This window comes from Euprymna scolopes, chromosome 24 (assembly GCF_053919585.1).
Source record: "Euprymna scolopes isolate OS-2025 chromosome 24, ASM5391958v1, whole genome shotgun sequence".
NCBI lineage: Eukaryota > Metazoa > Mollusca > Cephalopoda > Sepiida > Sepiolidae > Euprymna > Euprymna scolopes.
The window spans coordinates 57447359-57467258 of record NC_136505.1 but is presented as its reverse complement, the minus strand read 5'-3'; the positions used below and the strand labels follow the sequence as shown (position 1 = coordinate 57467258).

At 33.9% G+C, this 19900-nt stretch overlaps 1 protein-coding gene across 1 annotated transcript in view; it reads left to right on the top strand.

The window, feature by feature from the left end:
* LOC145246720 (neurexin-4-like) overlaps nucleotides 1–19900 on the top strand; it is a 302693-nt gene that overhangs the window by 207229 nt on the left and 75564 nt on the right. Inside the window, exon 24 of the mRNA XM_080108463.1 lies at nucleotides 1432–1554. Within this exon, the coding sequence (XP_079964589.1) occupies nucleotides 1432–1554 (123 nt within the window). The remainder of the gene's footprint in view (nucleotides 1–1431; nucleotides 1555–19900) is intronic.

Below are 19900 nucleotides of genomic sequence, written 5' to 3'. Positions count from 1 at the left end.
TCTCTATCTATATAAAAGCCAAGTACGTCCAAGGATGGAATACTGTTGCAATATCTGGGCAGGAGCTGCTAAAAACAGCCTATCCTGCCTTGACAGAGTACAAAATAGACTTTGTGGCTTAGTGGGGGATGCCCTTTTCTCTACCCTGCAACCTCTCTCCCACAGAAGAGACGTTGCGAGCCTATCCTTGTTTTATCGTTATTTCCATGGCAGGTGCTCGTCTGAACTCCAATCTCTGGTCCCCTCTCGCCAATCTTTCACGAAAAACACCCGTCTAGCTGAATCCACTGTGAAAAATTTCCCCCATTCTATATCTGTGCCTAAATCGAAACGCGGATTCCATGAACAAAGCTTCTTTCTTAGAACTGCACGCCTGTGGAACTCTGTTCAGTCTGCCTGCTTCCCACCGGACTACAACTTGGATGTCTTCAAGTCCAACGTTTACAAATTCCTAATGAACCGCCCCCTTAAGTAAACACTTCATCAAATCTCCACACTAACGTAATGTACTTGCAATAACCCTTATCCCTGAGTGGCTTCCGGGCCTTGATAAGTGGTGATCACTGTGTAAATTAAAAAAAAAAAAAAAATCAAAGTGTTTTTACTTGAAATGTGATTTTCAGTTGTAACTAATACGATAGAAGCACCAAATCATCTTTTCTTTTACGTTTTGTTTTTAAAATTACAATTACAAAAAAAGATTATAAAAAGATATTTTTACTTGTTTGATGTTCAGCCATCAGCTAGGTTTTTTTTTTTTTTTTACCTTGGTACCAAAACCAACAGTCTAGGCCTTTGTTGAGATTGCTTGTTCCCTATTGACTGAGGTGTATATCTGGTCCTGTGCAGTTCTAGGAGGTCCACCCTCCCAGGCTTTGCCTACTCGCTTTAGTTTATTGCTGAGGCGCTCCTACTGAGAAATGCTGAAGCGGTTTGCCCAGGCATTTTTTAAAGACCAGAGTGCTTGTCTTCTATGGTACTGTCTTGTCAAATCCTACTTTTGACCCTTATGACTAGGGCTGTGACAACAGAATATTCTTTTCATTGTTTTGATTCTCAAGTATATATTGGACAGAGTCAACCAAGAACCACATCACTCTATATAAAAGCATAAGATATTAACTGATATATACTCAAGAGTCAAAACAATGAAAAGAATATGCTGTTGTTACAGCCCTTCTTATGACACATCATTCTGTCATAGGAAGGAAATGAATAACTTCAATAATACAAAATACATGCTGAAATATGCCTTTGTTCTTGTATTGAGTTATGTTTGAAAAAAAAATGTTTTGTTTCACTTATCTATAATTCATAACTATTTCATAATGTCTTATATTTTGACATGTTTTAAAATATTTTATTTTTTGTAATCCTGTATTTGATCCAGATATTTCAAACATCTTTTTTTTTTTCTTAATTTATTTTCAGATTCGATGCCCCTTGGCAAAGGATTTGAGGGATGCATTTATCGTATGCAAGTGCAGAATATTTTCCCTTTGAAGAGAGTTTTCCAGGATCCACGTCCGAGTTACATCAGGTTAACACCAGCTGGTAAGTCAAGTCTTTCTAGCACTGTCACATTTTGTTCCATCCAAGTTCAGGCTAGTGCTACCAGATCAAGCTGATTGAAAATATTGGCTTTCTTAGATGAAATTCACCTAACATTGATGCATTTTGTTTTTCTACTTCCTTTTGCAAAACTTAATTATGTTCTGCAAAAACAAAAACAATGACCTACCTTTTCCTTCTCCCATTTCTCTTTTTATCTCCCCCACTTCCTGGCTGGTTTCCAAACTTAAAATGTACCAAACATTAATACTGTAACCCTTTTCCCTCTCTCATTGCAGAACTCATTTATGTTCTGCAGGGCAGGGAACAAAAACGATAAAATCCACTATAAAACAACCAAACCAAACCAAACACTACAAACTAGCGATTGAAGATACAAAAAGCTTGGAGAATAAAAATCTTCTACAAAATAACTAGATTCAGCATTAAATAACCCAAAAAAGGTTGATATGCCGTAAAACAATCAAACCAAACTCTGCAAATAAATATTTGAAGATATAAAGAACTTGAAGCATAAAAACTGTTTCCAAAATAACTGGATTCAGCATTAAATAACCTGAAAAAGGTTGATATGCTGTAAAACAAAGCAAACAAACCAAGTTCAGGGTGCTGAGGAAGTTGCCATTAAAGATGAGAAAAGTGAGCCTGAGAGAGTGAATTGAAATTAGATTTTTCTAAGTAAAAAGTTTGTAAAACTTCCAAAAAAAAACTAATATATATATTAATCCAATAACATATGGATTATTTTCTGTGTCACGTTTAATTATGTACTTCCATTTCTTGTTATAAATAATTTTACCAAGAATTTTTCATAAGTTTTCGGTTTTGATGATAGCTGATGGCACTTAAGTCATCTGTACTTGTACAGTTTAATCAAGACATTAAAAAATAAAAATATTGGAAAAGTTTATATTGCATGTATCCGTTATGGAATGAAGTTCCCAGAAAAAAGAATTTCACTTAATTTCATTAAGTAATTTTTTAATTTTTTAATTTTTTTTATTTTTACAGCAAAAAACAATTTATGATAACGAGCAAAAGGTTCGATTTTTAAGGAAGAAAAGGTATTATTAAAGATGAGGAGGGAGTGTCGGCGCTTTACATGGAGCTATCTCCCTGTGGCGTTTATAACATTCAAACAAAATTGAAAAACAAATCCAAGATGTCTGCCTTCAACGCGCGCTCTCATAAAAACATGTTTTTCGCTGTAAAAAAAAAACTACTCGATCAAATTAAGTGAAATTTTTTTTCCAGAGATGTTCAGTTCAAAACGGATACTTACAATTTAAACTTTTTTTTTCAATATTTTCATTTTTTAATGTCTTGATTAAACTGTACAAGTACCAAGTCATCTATTTTTTTCATAATTTTATCAATTTTGGTTTCAGTTTCGATCATGGCTGAAGGAGCTCCAAGTTTATATATATATATATATATTTCTTTTTTTTCATAGGTTTTTATTCCAGTTTTGATTCAAGCTAATGCACCCAAGTCATATTGATATATTTTTTTTATTTTTGAAATCACAACTTTATAATATATAAAAATTGGTAGAACATTAACTCTATAATAATATATACAAAATCTGCAAGAATTAAAATATCATATTTAAGTGTACTTTATGCCAGGGCTTTACTGGGCAGTCATGCTAGCTTAGATAAATACTTTTGTAATTTAACAAAAAAGCTACAATAATATCTGAGCATCTCCATTTACACTAAGCATCTACAGAATCCCAACATCAATATATTACATATGGATGAGTCCCTTGTGTTTTAATCATTTTTCAATTCAGTTTATTCGTCCAAAAAATAAAGCAATTGTACTTTAATTGCAAATGTAAAGAAAGGGTGATTGAAATTTATACAGTTGTTAAACTCTGTTCAACAATGCAACCTTAAATTGTTGCATTGTTGGCACATTTATTACTTCTCTCAGAAGTCTATTCCAAGATCCAGGAATCCTGATTGAGAAAAAAGCTCTCCTTCAGTTCAATCAAAATCGATGGTGAAATAATTTCTTGTGTCCACATAGACCTCATTCTGGTGCAAGAGCAAATAATAGGTCCTGAGGTATATCATAATGCCAACTGAGGAGATTACAGGCCAAAAAGAGATTAATGCATAATCGTCGGCGCTCAAGTGAAAAAATGTTAAGTTTTTTGAGTCGGCTTTCATAAAGCAGATCCAATAAGACGCTGGATCACTTGAGTAAGCAGTTTTTTTAAAACTCTTATCAGATTCTGGATATCATGTATATAGATATTTAGCAGAGGCTTAGACTCTAACAGTGGTCTGATGAGGGAGAATATCTCTATATAAATAAAATGAACTCATTTTTTCCCGTCTGATTTTGACATTAATAGGATTAAAAATCAAGATATTTCATGCAAATATAATATGCACAAACGGCAGAACAATATCTGAGGTGTGTTATAGGCTTATTATTTCTCAAATTCCTCGATAATCTTAGATTTCTATACTTTTTCTGCTGAGAAGTCACGGCCAAAATCGGTTAAGATCAATGGAAGTGGTAAAATATTTTCTCTCTAAAAAATTCCTCCTCCCCCTGCCACCACTTAACACCGTTTGGGGATCGTTCACAAGGAACAGTTGAGAAGAGAACACCGGTTTGGCTTCGTAGTTCTTTCACGTGAAGTTATTTAAAATCACTAAACTAAGCTGCAGTGCTCTGTGGCGTAGTGGTTAGCATGCTGGACAATTTACATTATATTTTCACGTTCGCGCCGACCTACCGTAGTCGTTTTTTTTTTGTTTTTTTTTTTTCCTAAACAACTGGAATGGACTTTTCTTGGTGGCCGAACTGTTAACATTGCAGATGTTTTTTTTTTTTGTTTTTTTTCACACTTTATTTTCCTACTTTTACTCATGACTCCGGGTTTGATCCTTCCTACTTACCTACCATAACATTTTTTAACCCCCCCCCCCGTCCCGGAAACAAACACTCGGGCAACGCCGGGTACCCCCGCTAGTAGTATAATAAAAAATGTTAATTATATTAATATAATACATACAGGAGTGAGTTTGCAGAAAGAACATGAGAAATAGAATGATCCTTGTTTTGTTAGCTGCTTAAAAAGCAATGTTTAGATAGTTTGAAGGATGAGTCTACCAGAAGGCCAGTGTCTTTTGTCTCATTTCAATCCTTTGAGCAGAGCAATGTCATCACTGAAAGTAAGAGAAGAATTTGAATAAAAACCCATTGCAATATGTCAGCATTTATCAACATTAAGGTCTAGATACCATTCAATGGCCATTCCCAGGTATGTTGAAGTTGGTCAACAAAATATTTTTTATATTGCAAAACTTATATTTGTGCATTAGGATAGTTACTGTTGCAATATTTTTGGCAAATTGAGAGAGTATGACCACAAAGATTTGGACAATTATGTTTATATCCGGAGATGATGAGAACAAGCCAATCGGATACCAGAATCGCTTTATAAAATATACTGAGTCTCTTTGAATTCTTCAATCATAGCTTTTCGTCTTAACATAAGAACTAAGCTCTACTGATCGTGACTGGATTAATACTAGCAATTTTTTTTTATCTGGAATTCTTTATAATTTAAAGCTTCTGACTGGATTAATACTGACAGATTTTACTCGAGACAACTATATTTAACATTCGCAATTTGATGATTATTTTGCTTTATGGTAGACTTATTTCTTTTGCCATTCTGTTTTGGATCATTTTTCTATTATAAGAATGGCTCTGCACTCAAGAGTTTTTTTTTCTTTATAAAGGAATCACCACTCATCAAGGCTTGAAGGCCACTTGAAGATAAGGAGTGATGAGTGCAAGGTGATCACTGAGAAAATAGCAAAGTGATCGTTAGTGGTGGAAATTGGTGAGAATTTGATTCTTAGGAGGTGGCTCAACAAGAACTGTTTTACATTGGACTTGAAGAAATCAACATGTTGCAGTATTACAAGATGATGCTAGCACTCCCTTTTTTGACAAGGAGGTTGCTTTTACAGTATTTATGAGTTACTTTTTATCAAAATTTTATTCAGTTTTTCCCACTGTATTTATTCTGTTAATTCATATTAACATTTGTTGTCTCCAAACGAAGCATATTACCATTGAAGTGTGAGGGGGCTACTGTGATAGGAGCTAGATTTGTATGGAGACAACAATGCTTGTTCACATTGCATTTAAATTTTTGCATGTTAATATGGTCCGAAAGAGAGAGCTGAGAGGGGATTTCAAGAAAAAGCTGCTAAAATAAAGATTCTTCCAGCATTTAGAGATCTCTACATTGAAGAAGTGGGATTTTGCATCTTGTCAAATGGGTTGCAGGTATTTAGCTTTTAGGAAGTACAAGTGCAGTTGGTTCACCAGAGTACATTTCATAGAAATATTGTAAAACATACAGCGATTCAATTCTGTGGTAGTGCAACAAGACTGGAACTTGGCATACAATGCAAGGACCTATTAGGTTAGAAATTTGCTTTTGTCGCCTATCCAAAAGGGAGAGGCTAATGGTTAGTGTACCAGCTTAGATGTGGTAACAATACTTCATGAATAAGACAGTGGTAACGTTAGAACGGTATAGGATGAAAATGATACAATCTATGTGTAATGTGATGGTTTAGTTCAGAGGAAGATTAAATATATGTGAAGAACAGTAGACTTGGATGGTATGGCCTCATTGAAAGAATAGATAGGAGTACTTAATTTAGTAGCTGTATAAGCATACTGAACCAAAGTTTTTATTTTTTAATTTTTAAAAAATCTTTATTAAAAATATTTTTTTTTATTCAATTTTCACCCCAAACAAGGCACAGTGCCACTTTGAAGTAGGGGGCTACTATCGGTGACATAAGTTGCAGGGGTATTATGAAGGGAGATGTGTAGCAAAATGTCTGTTCACATTACACTTGAACTTCTGCATGTCAAGCAGAATCCCGGAAGAGAGTTCCAAAATCTAGCAGTTCTGGGGAAGAAACTATTGGAGTAGAAGGCTTTCTTACACCTAGGGATCTCTACTGTGAAGGGGTGGGATTTAGTTGCTTGTCGGTTGTATTCATGTTGAGGTGGTACAAGGCAAGGGGATGCAATATTTTGTCGATGGGATGGAGGCTGAAGCTTAGATGACGGTTCAGGACCTATCAGCTTGGCGACTCTCTTTTGAACTCTGTCCAGGAGAGAGAGACTAGTAGTAGCAGATGCACCAGCCCAAATATGACCACAGTAGTCCATACATGGGCAAATAGTAGCCTTATAGAGGTACAGGATACTTTCAGGTGTAAGAAGTTTTCTAGCACACTAGAGAGAGCCCACCTTCTTCATAGCAGCCTTGGTAATGCTCTCAATGTATCTATTCCAGTGGCACTTATCCTAGATAGGTTTGTCCAGAGAATAAGTTAATGCACATAAAAACTGGATCATCTTTCTTTTCCACAGGAGATGCTATTTCTTAACTTTTGGTCACTGGTACATGTCTTTCCCTTTTATTCTGTTGACGAATGACAAATACATGCCACCTTGATTCATTTTTGAACTGTGCCACTACTTTTATTGTATAACACTTCAGGCTTCAATGATATGGCCACTTTGCAAGAATAGATGAAAGTTCTTGGGTTAGATGTAGAATAGTTGAGGTAGCAAGGTCAGTTCACAGGGAAATCATGGGAGAAGGTTATAAGAATGAACTTGAAATAAAAAGGATAAAAACTGCACTACTAGAGATAGGTTAGTTTGAAAGTCAATTTCTAAAAATTGTCTTACACATGCAAACATACAGACAGACATTAAACCAAATATGATATAAAAGTCAATTGTACCAAAAACTCATTTAAAGGTATCACATCTAGTCTTATATATGACTTGACTTGAGGTGACATTCTCCCAGGATAAGTTGAGCTGACTCCCTCTATAGAAGACACAGTATCTCAGATGAACACAAACCATGCACAATGGTCTGTGGTGGCCAAAACCAGCGGCAAACACTTTACACTTAAAACTGTGGGGATCGTCAGGCCTTTTTAGGAACTAACTTCCTCCACAAATAAATAAAAAAATAAAAAGAAGACTTACATGCAAAACAAACGGAGGTTTATTCACAGAAACCAACCATTAACAAATAAAATATAATTCTCTTTATAATGAGTTCAGAAGTCCTTTTTAAGTGTTCGTATAAAAAAAGGAGAATGTCTTTTTTTGTTGAACTGTTCATATGTTAAAACATGTTAAGAGAGGCAATAGGTAATGTTCGCCTGTGAAATTGTATGAAGCGCGCGGAGCGGTGAAAATGGAAGAGTGATAGTAACACGTGTGGAACGTCCGAATAAAAATGCAGTTGAGAGAGTAGTTTGATGTTTGTGTGTGCTTAAATACTATTTGGACCGGCTCCAAGCGAGCTTAAAAAGAAAAGTTTAGAAAAATGTCCTTGGAGAAATCCCATTGGACGGAAACATCACGTGGGGTGCTCTGTACTACGTCCGCTCGTTTTGAGTCGATTTAATATATAAGGCCACGCCGGAATTTGCGTGGGAGTTATTTTTTTATTTTTCACGCGCCAACATAATCATAATCAAACTGCGTGCCTAAATTGTATTTATTTTTCTAACAATTTTAAATCCGAATCTTAACCGTGTCAACTGGCACAAAACCATGTTCTAGAGAGTTCCTATCTTATACCAGGGGAAATTACTCCAAAATATTTCCCTGCTGACAGATTTATTTCTTTCTTTGAAAGAGAAAGGGAGAATATTTCTTTTAAGCCTTGACTCCAATGTATATGAATGTGATAATTGACAGTTATCTTAAAAGGCTTTTAAATATAGTGACCAAAGTAAAGACATTAGTTTGAATAATTCAGCATATACTAGCTTAGTTTTATTAAGAAAAAAAAAAGTGTTACTTCTTTGATTCTTTGGTTCTTCCCTCCCACCACCCTGCCTGCCCTGAGGAAAGTTGAAAGAAATGCTTTCAAAGTCTTAATATCCCAGTTTACATTAATGCAACACTTGGGTATTTTGTGATTGAACTGAATACATTATGCTTGTTTAAAGAAACACGGTTTCTTCCATTTCTTTAGCCCTTTTTGCTTTCTTTCTTTACTCTTTCTTTCTTTCTTTATTATTTCTTTACTTTTTCTTTCTTTTACTCCTTTTCTTTTCATCCCCCTCCCCTTTTTCTTTCATCATCCCACATTTTTCTCCTTTTTCTGTTTATCATTTCTCTTTTCCTTTCCTTTTCTTTTCTGCTTTTTCTTTGGCGAATACTTGGCGATGGCAGCTATCAGGCTGGTTTTGGTGTTGTGGGAAGTGATGTTGGTGATGTTCTTAACGTATGACCAAGCGAAGTAGTTCACTGGGTTCAGGTCAGGGGAGCCATATGAAATTTCACAAGAAGATACTTTGTGCCTGGCAGTGTTCTTAGATAGGCTTTGTATCTGAATGCCTTCAAAGTATAATTATTGATAATCAAAATAATCTGCTCAAAGAAAGAATTGGCGCTTTTGACCAAAATTAACAACCTAACATAACAAGTACATTTGAGAGGTCTTATTACCACACAAGCTGGAAGGCCTGATATATAAAATCAACAATAGTTTGTTTTTTTTTCAACAGAGGCACGTTCGAAATAATGTTTCTGTTTAAAGCACAATTGAAGAATACTTGGTTTTGTCATTTTAAACTTTAATTCAAGCCATTATATATATAAAAAAATTTTTTTTAATAAAATCAACTGTAGGTTCTCTACAGTGCAATGTAAACTACAATGTATTGTGGACTCTCACTACAAGGAGAGCAGGCAATCAATCGATTTGATTGAGAAATGTGCTATTGCATTGATTTCGATGACAAAGATATGAGAGTGTGAAACACTGATTGATCATCATTTATTCCCAGGCAACGCCGAGTCTCGTTGCTAGTATGTGTATATTTGTGTTTATGTATGTATGTATGTATATATTGTTGCGTATATATTAATGCACTCTTTCACATGTACATAATAAAATACTTTTAATAAAAGTACATTAATAAAATACTTTTAATAAAAGTACATTAAGACAATTTCATGAAACTGTTTCTTATAATGTTTCCCATTTTAAATGGAACTTTTCTCTAAAAGTTGTCACGAAAACAAATTTCATTTCATTCAAAACAATATTTTTTAATGTAAAGCAATTTTGGATCCCAAATTTATTTTTGGGTGAAATCGTCTTCAGAAAATTATTCCATTCTTTTTCCCCTTTCTTTATTTTTGTTGGTACTTTTACTTTTAATTTGTGCACCTTCATCGACTCGCTTTTGATGTTAATCATGTGTATCAAGAAAAGAATGTTTTCCTTATTTTTTTTCGTTCCTTGATACCAATGTTTCCTTTTTTTTTTTTTTTAATTTTGAATTTTGCTAAGCTATATTTAAATCTCAGCTGAGTTATCATTAGGGCTGTGACAACAGAATATTCTTTTCATTGTTTTGACTCTTGAGTTTATATCCGTTAATATCTTAAGTTTTTATATAGACTGATGTGGTTTTCAGTTGATTGACTGTCTTACTGTGTTGAATATATACTTGAGAGCCAAAAGAATGAAAAGAATATGCTGTTGTCACATCCCTAGTTATAATTCTAGTTTGTCTTGTTGAAGTCCCAATAATTATTTCATATAAGTTAAAAATTTCCATGAAATTCAAACATTTTTGGTTCTCATAATTGTTTGAAGCAGCAGCTACTCAATGATGAAGCATGAAAGAGCCATGTAACCTGGTATGGAAATCCTGATTACCTTTTATAGAAACACAGCATAATGTAATGGTTGTGTGTGGCTGTAAATTTGTCTATCTATAATATAAAAGCGAAAATGTGTTTGTGTTTGTGTGTGTGTGTACATTTTTTTTATATGTCCGCCAAAGGCTTTTTTTTTTTTTTTTTTTTTTAATTCTCTGCCTGCGTAGCGTCGTGGTAAGTCAACAGGCTACACACCTCAAATCTTCGGATTCGAGCCAACCTCCCTCCCAAAACTTTTTTTTTCCTTTTACACACGGGCAACGCCAGGCACCTCCACTAGTTGTATATAAAGGGATCTTGTTACCAGTTGAAGTAATTTTTTTATTGTAATAGGAGTAATGTGTGAGGTGAGTATTTGTGAGATACGAATTGAATAAAAAAAAAAAGTCATTTGATAATATTATTGTTTGGTAAATTTTGTATAACAGGGTCTCTTTTTGTCTAATTTTGTATTGTTTTTTGTCTGGTGATATTGTGTTTTGAATAATTATTCATCATTTTATCATATATAAGTATCCTAAAGTATCCTTAACCAAACTTATTTAAACTTATAAATTGTTTGGTTGAAAATTTAATTTTAAAGAGAGAGAAAAAAAAAAGCACAGGAATAAAGATATTTTCTTGGATAATTTGGCTAACTAAAAGTACATCTCACCAGTTTCAGACAACTTGCATTATTTTACTTTTACTCTTTGTGGAATTGGTAAATTTTTAAAAGTAGGATGCTGCCACTTTTGTTTTCCTTCTGTCTGAAAATATTCAGAAAAATGAAACTAATTTTCCTTGTCTTCAGGGAACTGAATTTGAGAATATTCCACCAGACAGTAGTGGATGAAGATTGTCGGAATCTAAGTAGTGTTTTCCGGATAAAGAGAATTTGATGGAACTTTCTTTTATTTAGTCTTGAATGGTTTTTTATTAACATTAATTTTTTGTGTTTTTTATATAAGGTTGACAGCAACAGAATTTAGGGAATCTTTTTCTCATCTTTTTGGTTCCATCAATTGTTTGTGCCATCGGCTTTCAATAATTGTAATTCAAATAAAAGCAATTATCATACCCTCCCCATTTCTCCTTTATGAATAAAGAAAAAAAAAAAAGACGTACTGTCTGTCAGAATCGTTTGGGAAGATATTTTCTGTCTTTCCATCCTCATTGCTTGTTTTGTGGTTGTAAAAACGATAAATGAAATAGTGTTTATTTATCAATTTGCTTATGTATGCAAGTGTTTGCTTAAATGTGCAAGGTTATTTGATATCAGCAAGTATTGAATAACCTTGTGCCTGATGAGGCTTATTTTGGTGCTTGTAGAGGAATTCAAGAGTTACAGAGGAACAGTTTTAAGAATGAATAATACAAATATATCTTGAACAAATTCCTAAATTATACAAATGTCGATGTGTCTTGTTCGATGTGTATGTGTGTATATATATATATATATATATAGTCATCCACATACAGTACTGTTTCATTGTATCACAGCCTCTTCAGTGTGGCTTGAGAAGCATCTTTCCCCAGCTGTGAATCGAACCTTCAACCATCAAGTTGAGTCAGCCACAAATATTCAAAGAGGCACATGCCCATGGCTTCAGTGCTCAAACTGCTAGTTTGTTTACAAACAAATGGAGAGCGAACTTTGCTAAATAGCCAAACGAAGCATCGCGTGAAAGTACATTTGCGACAGTGCTCAACCCAAAGAGGGGGGAGGGCTTTAATAATCATATATATATTAAGTTTTACAAATATAGATGCTAATTAAGCTACAGTTTTCTGTGCTTTATTCTCATGAGGATTCGTCAGGCTATTGCATGAAATCTGTTACTTTGTGTTTTTATATATTACCATAGTATTGTTTACTACTCAGCCAATTAGATTCTTTGTTATTAACACACTAATTTATCAGCCAATTAGCTCGGGTTTTATCAGGTATTTTTTCACTTACAATTTTATACTAGTTCTATTTGTTTATTAATCTATATATTAATACGATAGCATGTGTGTTCGTGTGTGTGTCATGCTTACACTGGGTCATTTAATTCTTATATTCTATTTCTTATCATAAATAATTTTACCAAGAATTCTTTATAAGTTTTGGTTTCGATTATAGTTGATGGCACTTAAGTCATCTATTTTTTTCTCAAGAATTCTTCATAAGTTTTGGCTTCGGTTTCAATTATGGCTGAAGGAACTCAAGTTATATATATATATATATATATATATATATATACATATATTTTTTTCATAAGTTTTTATTTCGATACCCAAGTCATATGGATATATTTTTGCGATTTTTGAAATAACAACTTTATAACATATAAAAATCGATAGAACATTAACTCTATAATAATGAAATCTGCATAAATTAAAATAGCATATTTAAGCGTACTTTATGACCGGGCTTTACCAGGCGTTCGTGTTAGCTTAGATAAATACTTTTTTAGGATTAGCAAAAAAATCTACAATAATATCAGAGAGTCTCCATTTACACTCAACATCTACAGAATGCCAACATTAATATATTATGAATGAGTCCCCTGTAGTATTTCCACAGGTCCTGCTAGTTATTATAATTGTTTTTATTTATGTAGTATTTTTTAGTTTTGTGTTATCTTAAGGTAAAATTTATTTTGTGTATACATATTTTTACTATTTCAAATAAATCTATGCATAAGTTTTATCCTGTGAAAATCTAGGAGTTAAGGATTATTTTTTATTTGTTTGAATATTTGATGGATTAATAAGTATTGCAATTTATTCAATTTTTATTTTCATCAATTTTCTTTTATATATGACTAGCAGGGATGCCTGGCATTGCTCGGGTGTTTGTAGGTGTAAAAGAAAAAGAGAAAAAAGTTTTGGTAGGGAGGTAGGCTCGAACCTGAAGCCTTGAGGCAAAGTCGGAAGAGAAAGCCTGATATCTTACCATGATGCTAAGATGGCGTAGATGTGAGAATGGTTGAAATTAAACGGTTTAAAAAAGCAGATGGTTAAACGAATGTCAACGTCTGGTTTTCTAGGTCAAACATCATGCCATAGAGAAATGAAATCACAGCGTGAATTTTGCAACATAAAAGTCGCTCAAATAAAAGATAGAGACGACCTCGTTTCATAAATCGGAGATATTATAATCTAGGGAGTATATAAAAAGTTGTAGGAATTAATGACCCCCCCCCCTAAAAAAAAAATTTAATTTATGCAGATTGCGTATGTATTATTGTAGAATCCATCCTCTATTGAATATTATATATAACAAAGAATAATTTTCCCAGTGGACTAATTCGCAAAAAAAAAAAAAATGCCATTCATCAAATTCCGTCTGTGTTTACAACATCACGTCAGCTGATATTTGGGCTTAACGATGAATGCCCTAGAAAAGTCACTTCTGATTAATATTTAGTTTTAAAATATGCAAACTAAGTAATGATTTGTGGCAATTTAAAATGGTATGTCTTCTTTTCTCATAAATTGAACTCATTAATAAGAAAAAAATTAAAATGGTGAGGTTTTTGATTGCGTAATTGTCATCAGGGGTAGTATCTTTTGGAAGAGGTTTTGTTTGTTAGATTTCATATTCGTTACCAAGTTGTTTGGCAGAGGAAGAAGATAAAGAACGGAGTGTGGTTGAGTCTATTATTAGTTTGCTGTAATGTGTATAATTTTTTTTTTTTTTTTTTTTTTTAATTTAAGCCAGTGTTGGATTAATTTTATTCTTATCCTTGGTTCGGTTAGTAGTATTATTGTTTTTAATTAAGTTAGATATATTAAATTTTGTATAAAATATTATTGGTTTAATCTTTTTTATTCATTAGCATATCATTTAGAATTACTCATCAAGCCGAGAAAAACACCAGAAAAGTTTGAAGAAAAAAAAAAAAACAAAAAAAACAGGAAAATTGTATTTGTTCATATATGGGACCATTGGATCACTCATTAAGATTAGGTTAGATTGTTTCAAGAAAAAAAAAACTGAGTTTGCAAAGTCGAAATAAAAAGTTAGTTCATTATATCTCCTTTCTTCCTATCAACAATTATGAGTTAAATTGTATTACTAGCTGTGGTGATATTTTTTTATGGTGGACTATTTCAATCTTTTTATTTTTTTCTTTCCTTTATTATCTTCGACTGTTTATAGACAGTGACAAAAACGAGAGTTATAAATGCCAATTTGTATAAAAATGAGGCAGTAAGAGTTGAACAGAAATTTAGTAAGAAATACTTTACTTAGTGAGTTAATTGCAAATTACGGCTAATTAGAAGAAATAAAATGTTATCTTTTTCAAACATAGCTCAATCCAAGAAATAAAGAATATTTTAGCATTTCTTTCTAATGGCATAGCGATAGTTAAATTCTTTAATCTTGTCTGATATTGTTTGCCATGATGAGACATTTGAAAATACCCACATGTAAAGATGGTATAAAATATAATTAAATTCAAGAAGGATGATTTCTTGAAACATTGTGCATAGTGTGTAAGGAGTTGTTTGAAGACTATATCAATGTAGTTTGTGGGAAACATTGTGGACATGAATTAGTATATAAAAGATTGATAATATTGGAAGGAATTTTCAATAATTTTCAATTATACATTTATTTAGCAACATAATGTACAAGATGGTATGTGTTGATTTCCCTAATTTTCGAGGTTAGTATCTTTTCTTCAGGAGCGAAAAAAAAGGAAACCTATACAACTATTTGGCAAGGTTTTCCTTTGTCTGTATTATTCTTTTATATATTAATTTGTGTCTACAGTGTTTCCCACAAACCATTGATATAGCCTTCAAACACAACTCCTTTCATAATTAAATTGATTTTTGTTACTTGTAGCGAGAGTTAAGTTCTTTAAACTTCTCTATGATAGTGTCTGTCATCATTGTAATGAGATCATTTGAAAATATCCACATGTAAAGAATATAAAATATAATTAAATTCGTTTTTGTTAATCAGCAACAAATGCTGAAAAAATCGTCCTCTCAGATGAGTGAGCCAATAAAATAAACCTGACAATGAGAAATGGGAGATCAACTTTATTGTTGCCAGAAAGATAAGTGATCTTATTGTTCGATATTCAGTGACTATAGAATGAACTATCTGTTAAGTGAAAAGAGAGGTCGACAGTTCAGAATAAACATTGAATTTTCTGTGATTATAAATTTTTATTTTCAAATTGTCTAAATTCTCTTAATAAAGTAAGGAAGGTCATACAATAAAAGTAATATCTTTAAGTCATAACTAGGGTTATGACAACAGCATATTCTTTTCATTGTTTGGACTCTCGAGCATATATCTAACACAGTTAATCAACCGAGAACCATGTCACTCCATATATAAGCATATAAGATATCAACGGATACACACTCGAGAGTCAAAACAATGAAAAGAATATGCTGTTGTCCTAGTCCTAAGGCTACAAACGTTTATTACTCCTGTGCTCACTCTGCCTTTCGCAATGCCAGCACAGGAATCGATTTGGCATTAGTTCTTTTAGTTATCGTCTGAAGAGTATTTTTAGTGGCGCGCATTAAATAAAAGAAAGCCTTTGGGAAATCAAAGAATTGTGTGCACGAGTTAGGAGGAGGGGGTTGGGTGGACCTTATTGATGTCTTTCATTGGTCCTGAACTATTATTGATCTTTCCTTTTTAGGGTAGGCTTTTCAAGGTAGGAATGGAGAAAATGACACCGGGTAAAATAATGGTTATTCCAATGAGCATTCATCATCAACCCTACAAAAAAAAGAACTGGTAGGGCTTTTATATTAACCCTCTTCGTTTTTTCCACCTTTTTTTTTTTTTTTTTAATGCACGTATATTTGGGGTAACGTGCGTTATTAGTCTAATGGATCTAGATACTGACTTTGGAATTAGCTAATCTGAATTAAAATCTAGTTAGATTTATTGTATTTATTTATGAACTAATAGTTTCAAATCTGGGCTGGTGAACCAACCACTAGTCCCTTACTCTTCAACAGGATCCAAAAACAAGTCTTTCTAACCTAATATATACCACACTGTCTATCAAGCCCCAACCCCTGACCCATCATTGTAATGTTCTGCTTGTTTTACAAATACGTTCAGGTGAATTGTACGTAATTCAGCACAAGTATCTCGAATCAATCCTATGAGCAGCAAAATCCCACCTCAATGTAGAGGTTGCCAGATGCTGGAAAATTTTCTACTCTAATAGCATCTTTACTTAGACCACATACCTTTTGTAATGTTCTCTTCACTCTGTTTTACTGACCATACTAGCTCTGCACGTAGGATGCACCCTGTGAATCTGGATGCTAATCATAATAGCTTCTTGTATCTTACTGGCAATATGCCTTGTTTAGTTTTGCTTTTTGTTTACTTGCCCTCCCCCACCCCCACCACAAGGGCAGTAACAACAACAAGGTCGGTTTATAATATGGGGAGAAACCGCTCTCAAAAAAGGGGGCACTTTGGTTAGTAACAAAAATAAAAAAATGTATCAGTCATGAAGGATTTCTCCCCCATTAAGAGACCAAAAAAGTGAAAAAAGTGAAGTGCAGCATTAGAACAGATACTACACTTTGAGATATTAAATCTCCAGGCAAAAATAAACATGAACAAAAAACTTAGGCACAAGGCCAACTCAAAAGGGGGAGAAATGGAGGTTGTTGGTCATCCTTGTCACTCGAGAACTAAACAAAAGTTTCTCTTAGAATCTTCTTCCATCATAATACCGCATTCGCCCTTTCGTACTTAGGGATGTCCTACTTAGCACCCAGTTTTTGAAACATTTTTTATTAGCATGTAAAAACAATAACATATAATTCATTTGTGTCGAGGGCGGGGGAAGAAAAAATACAAGCAGTGGTTAATAGGACCCTCCTAACCCCGTCTAGTTGATAGACTGCCCGTTCCACTTTGGTTTGTAAAGGAATCTCAGCTCGTGCGGGACAGTCTCTAAGTGGGGGTGACGTCTCGATGGGATAAAATGGAGAAAAGAAAATTTTGTGGGTGAGGGATGGGGGGGGGGGGTTAGTTATTGATTTCTTTCTCTCCAAGATGAGTGAAATTTAGAGGGAGGGGTGAAAAGAAAAACTTGCAGTTAGGAGGGGGTGGCGATCTTGGAGGCTTCCTAGTCGGGGAGAGATGGAGCACTTATTTGGCTAGCTAAGAGGCTTAAGATTAAGTTATACTTGACGAAACTGTGGGTTCTACACCTAGGCGGGGAACACGTATTCAAATTTGGCTCCTTTTCGTACACACAGACTTGCTACATGTATCCATCTTTTGTCAAATGCTACGCGATGCAGTCTTCTTCTATCACATTTGATCTTCACCCGTAGTTGGTGTTTAAAGAAAGCGATCAGATCCTGATCAGAAAAAAGACAATCCCCTTCCCCGGCCACCTGCAGACGCAACATCCAAATCACCATTCTTGCCATGGCCAGGATCGTAATGTAGACCATACTACACTTTGATCTTGGTCCGAAGGCCAAGAACCCTTTAAAAATTTTTTTTTTTTTATAACTACTACTTGTCTACTCTATTTTCTAAACGATATAAACTACCAGGAAGTGTCTATGGTAAAGTGGATACTGATATGAACTGACCATGTTGAATCCAGTTGGTACCGTATTTGTATGATGAACAACAGAATCAAGTCAGTTGTATCATGCCAATTTTTTTTTTTTTTTTTTTTTTTTTTTTTTTTTTTTTTACAATAACTATTCAAACTCTCCTCACTACCATCCAATTATGTCACTCCTATTTATGAATTTTGGGGAATGCCAGCTAATCCTCTTATTACGACTATTCTCAGGTCCATTCTGATCCAGAGAAGTGGTAGTATCTGTTAGAGCTTATCCATCAGTTAAATAGAAACTATCATTCACAGATTATTTATTTACAAAAAATGTCTGGTGCTATCAGATCAGGCTGTTTGAAGATATTGGCTCCCTGACTATATTGCACCAAACATTGATGTTCTTGTTTTTTTTCCTAAAAGACAATTTTTCTCTACAAAAAAAAACAAAACAAATTAAACCAAACGTTGACTAAATATTTGAAAATATAACTAACTTGACATGAAACTTTTACCAAAATGATTGGATTTGTCATTAAATAATTCGAAAATCAATGATATGCTATAAAACAAAAACAACCAAACCGAACCAAACCCCATAAATAAATATTTGAAGATATAAAGAATGTGAAACACAAAGACTTTTTGAAAAATAACTTGATTTGGCATTAAATAACCTGAAAAGGGTTGATATGCCGTAAAACAACCAAACCAATCTAATTTATTTAGAAACTTTGGGAAATGTAAAGTCATCCTTTAATTACAACTTCCAGGTCTATTCTAGGTCCGGAGAAATGGTTGTACTTTCCAAAGCCCAGTCTATCGGTTAAATAAAAACTATCGTTTAGAGATTATTTGATTTCCAAAAATATGTCTACAAAATGAATGAATCAACAAACCAATCTTATACAAAACATGCATGGTTTTGGCATAAAATGATCCAATGATGATTGTGCCGTAAAATCCAACAATCAACCAATCAACTATTCTACACTCTGTTGAAACTGCAAAGCATAAGTTTTTTTTTAATTGCAAATTTTGTGATAGACCTTTCTACGAGAAGAGTAGTTGATAAACTTGAATCTTTGTCCATTCAAAGAAAATCTGAATTGTGGGCAAAAACGAAATTAAAAAATGGAAGAAAATTGCAATTTAAAAAAAGCTTTTCTTTTAATGATAGATTTCTTTGTAAAACCTCTGAAACTTTAAAAGAAAAAACAAATGGATTGACAGAAAAATTTTAAACTTTTCTCACCAAAACATGTTTTCTCCATGAGAAAAAGACTTTCAATATAAATGCATAAGAAAACAAATGGAATTGGTATATAAAAAAAAGACATTTTTTTTGACAATCTTTTTCACACTTGGAAAGATTTATTTTTATGATTTCATTTGAAGAAAAATAAAGAAATTAAAAGGAAATTTCTTTGAATATAGAAGTCCCTAAAATTTGCATTTCGGTAATGTGAAAAGAATATTCGTTTGAATAAATAAAAAAACAAGAGAAAAAAATGTATTCAGTTAATCTGTTTTCTCCAGTTTGTCATGTGTAAGTTTGAAATGGAATTTTGTTTGGTCTGCCGGTGCATGATGTTGAAGTGGCCCCTTGGTCTGTCAGTGCCTGGAGTTGAAGCGGCCCCTTGGTCTGTCAGTGCCTGGAGTTGAAGCGGCCCCTTGGTCTGTCAGTGCCTGGAGTTGAAGCGGCCCCTTGGTCTGTCAGTGCCGGAGTTGAAGCGGCCCCTTGGTCTGTCAGTGCCTGGAGTTGAAGCGGCCCCTTGGTCTGTCAGTGCCTGGAGTTGAAGCGGCCCCTTGGTCTGTCAGTGCCGGAGTTGAAGCGGCCCCTTGGTCTGTCAGTGCCTGGAGTTGAAGCGGCCCCTTGGTCTGTCAGTGCCTGGAGTTGAAGCGGCCCCTTGGTCTGTCAGTGCCTGGAGTTGAAGCGGCCCCTTGGTCTGTCAGTGCCTGGAGTTGAAGCGGCCCCTTGGTCTGTCAGTGCCTGGAGTTGAAGCGGCCCC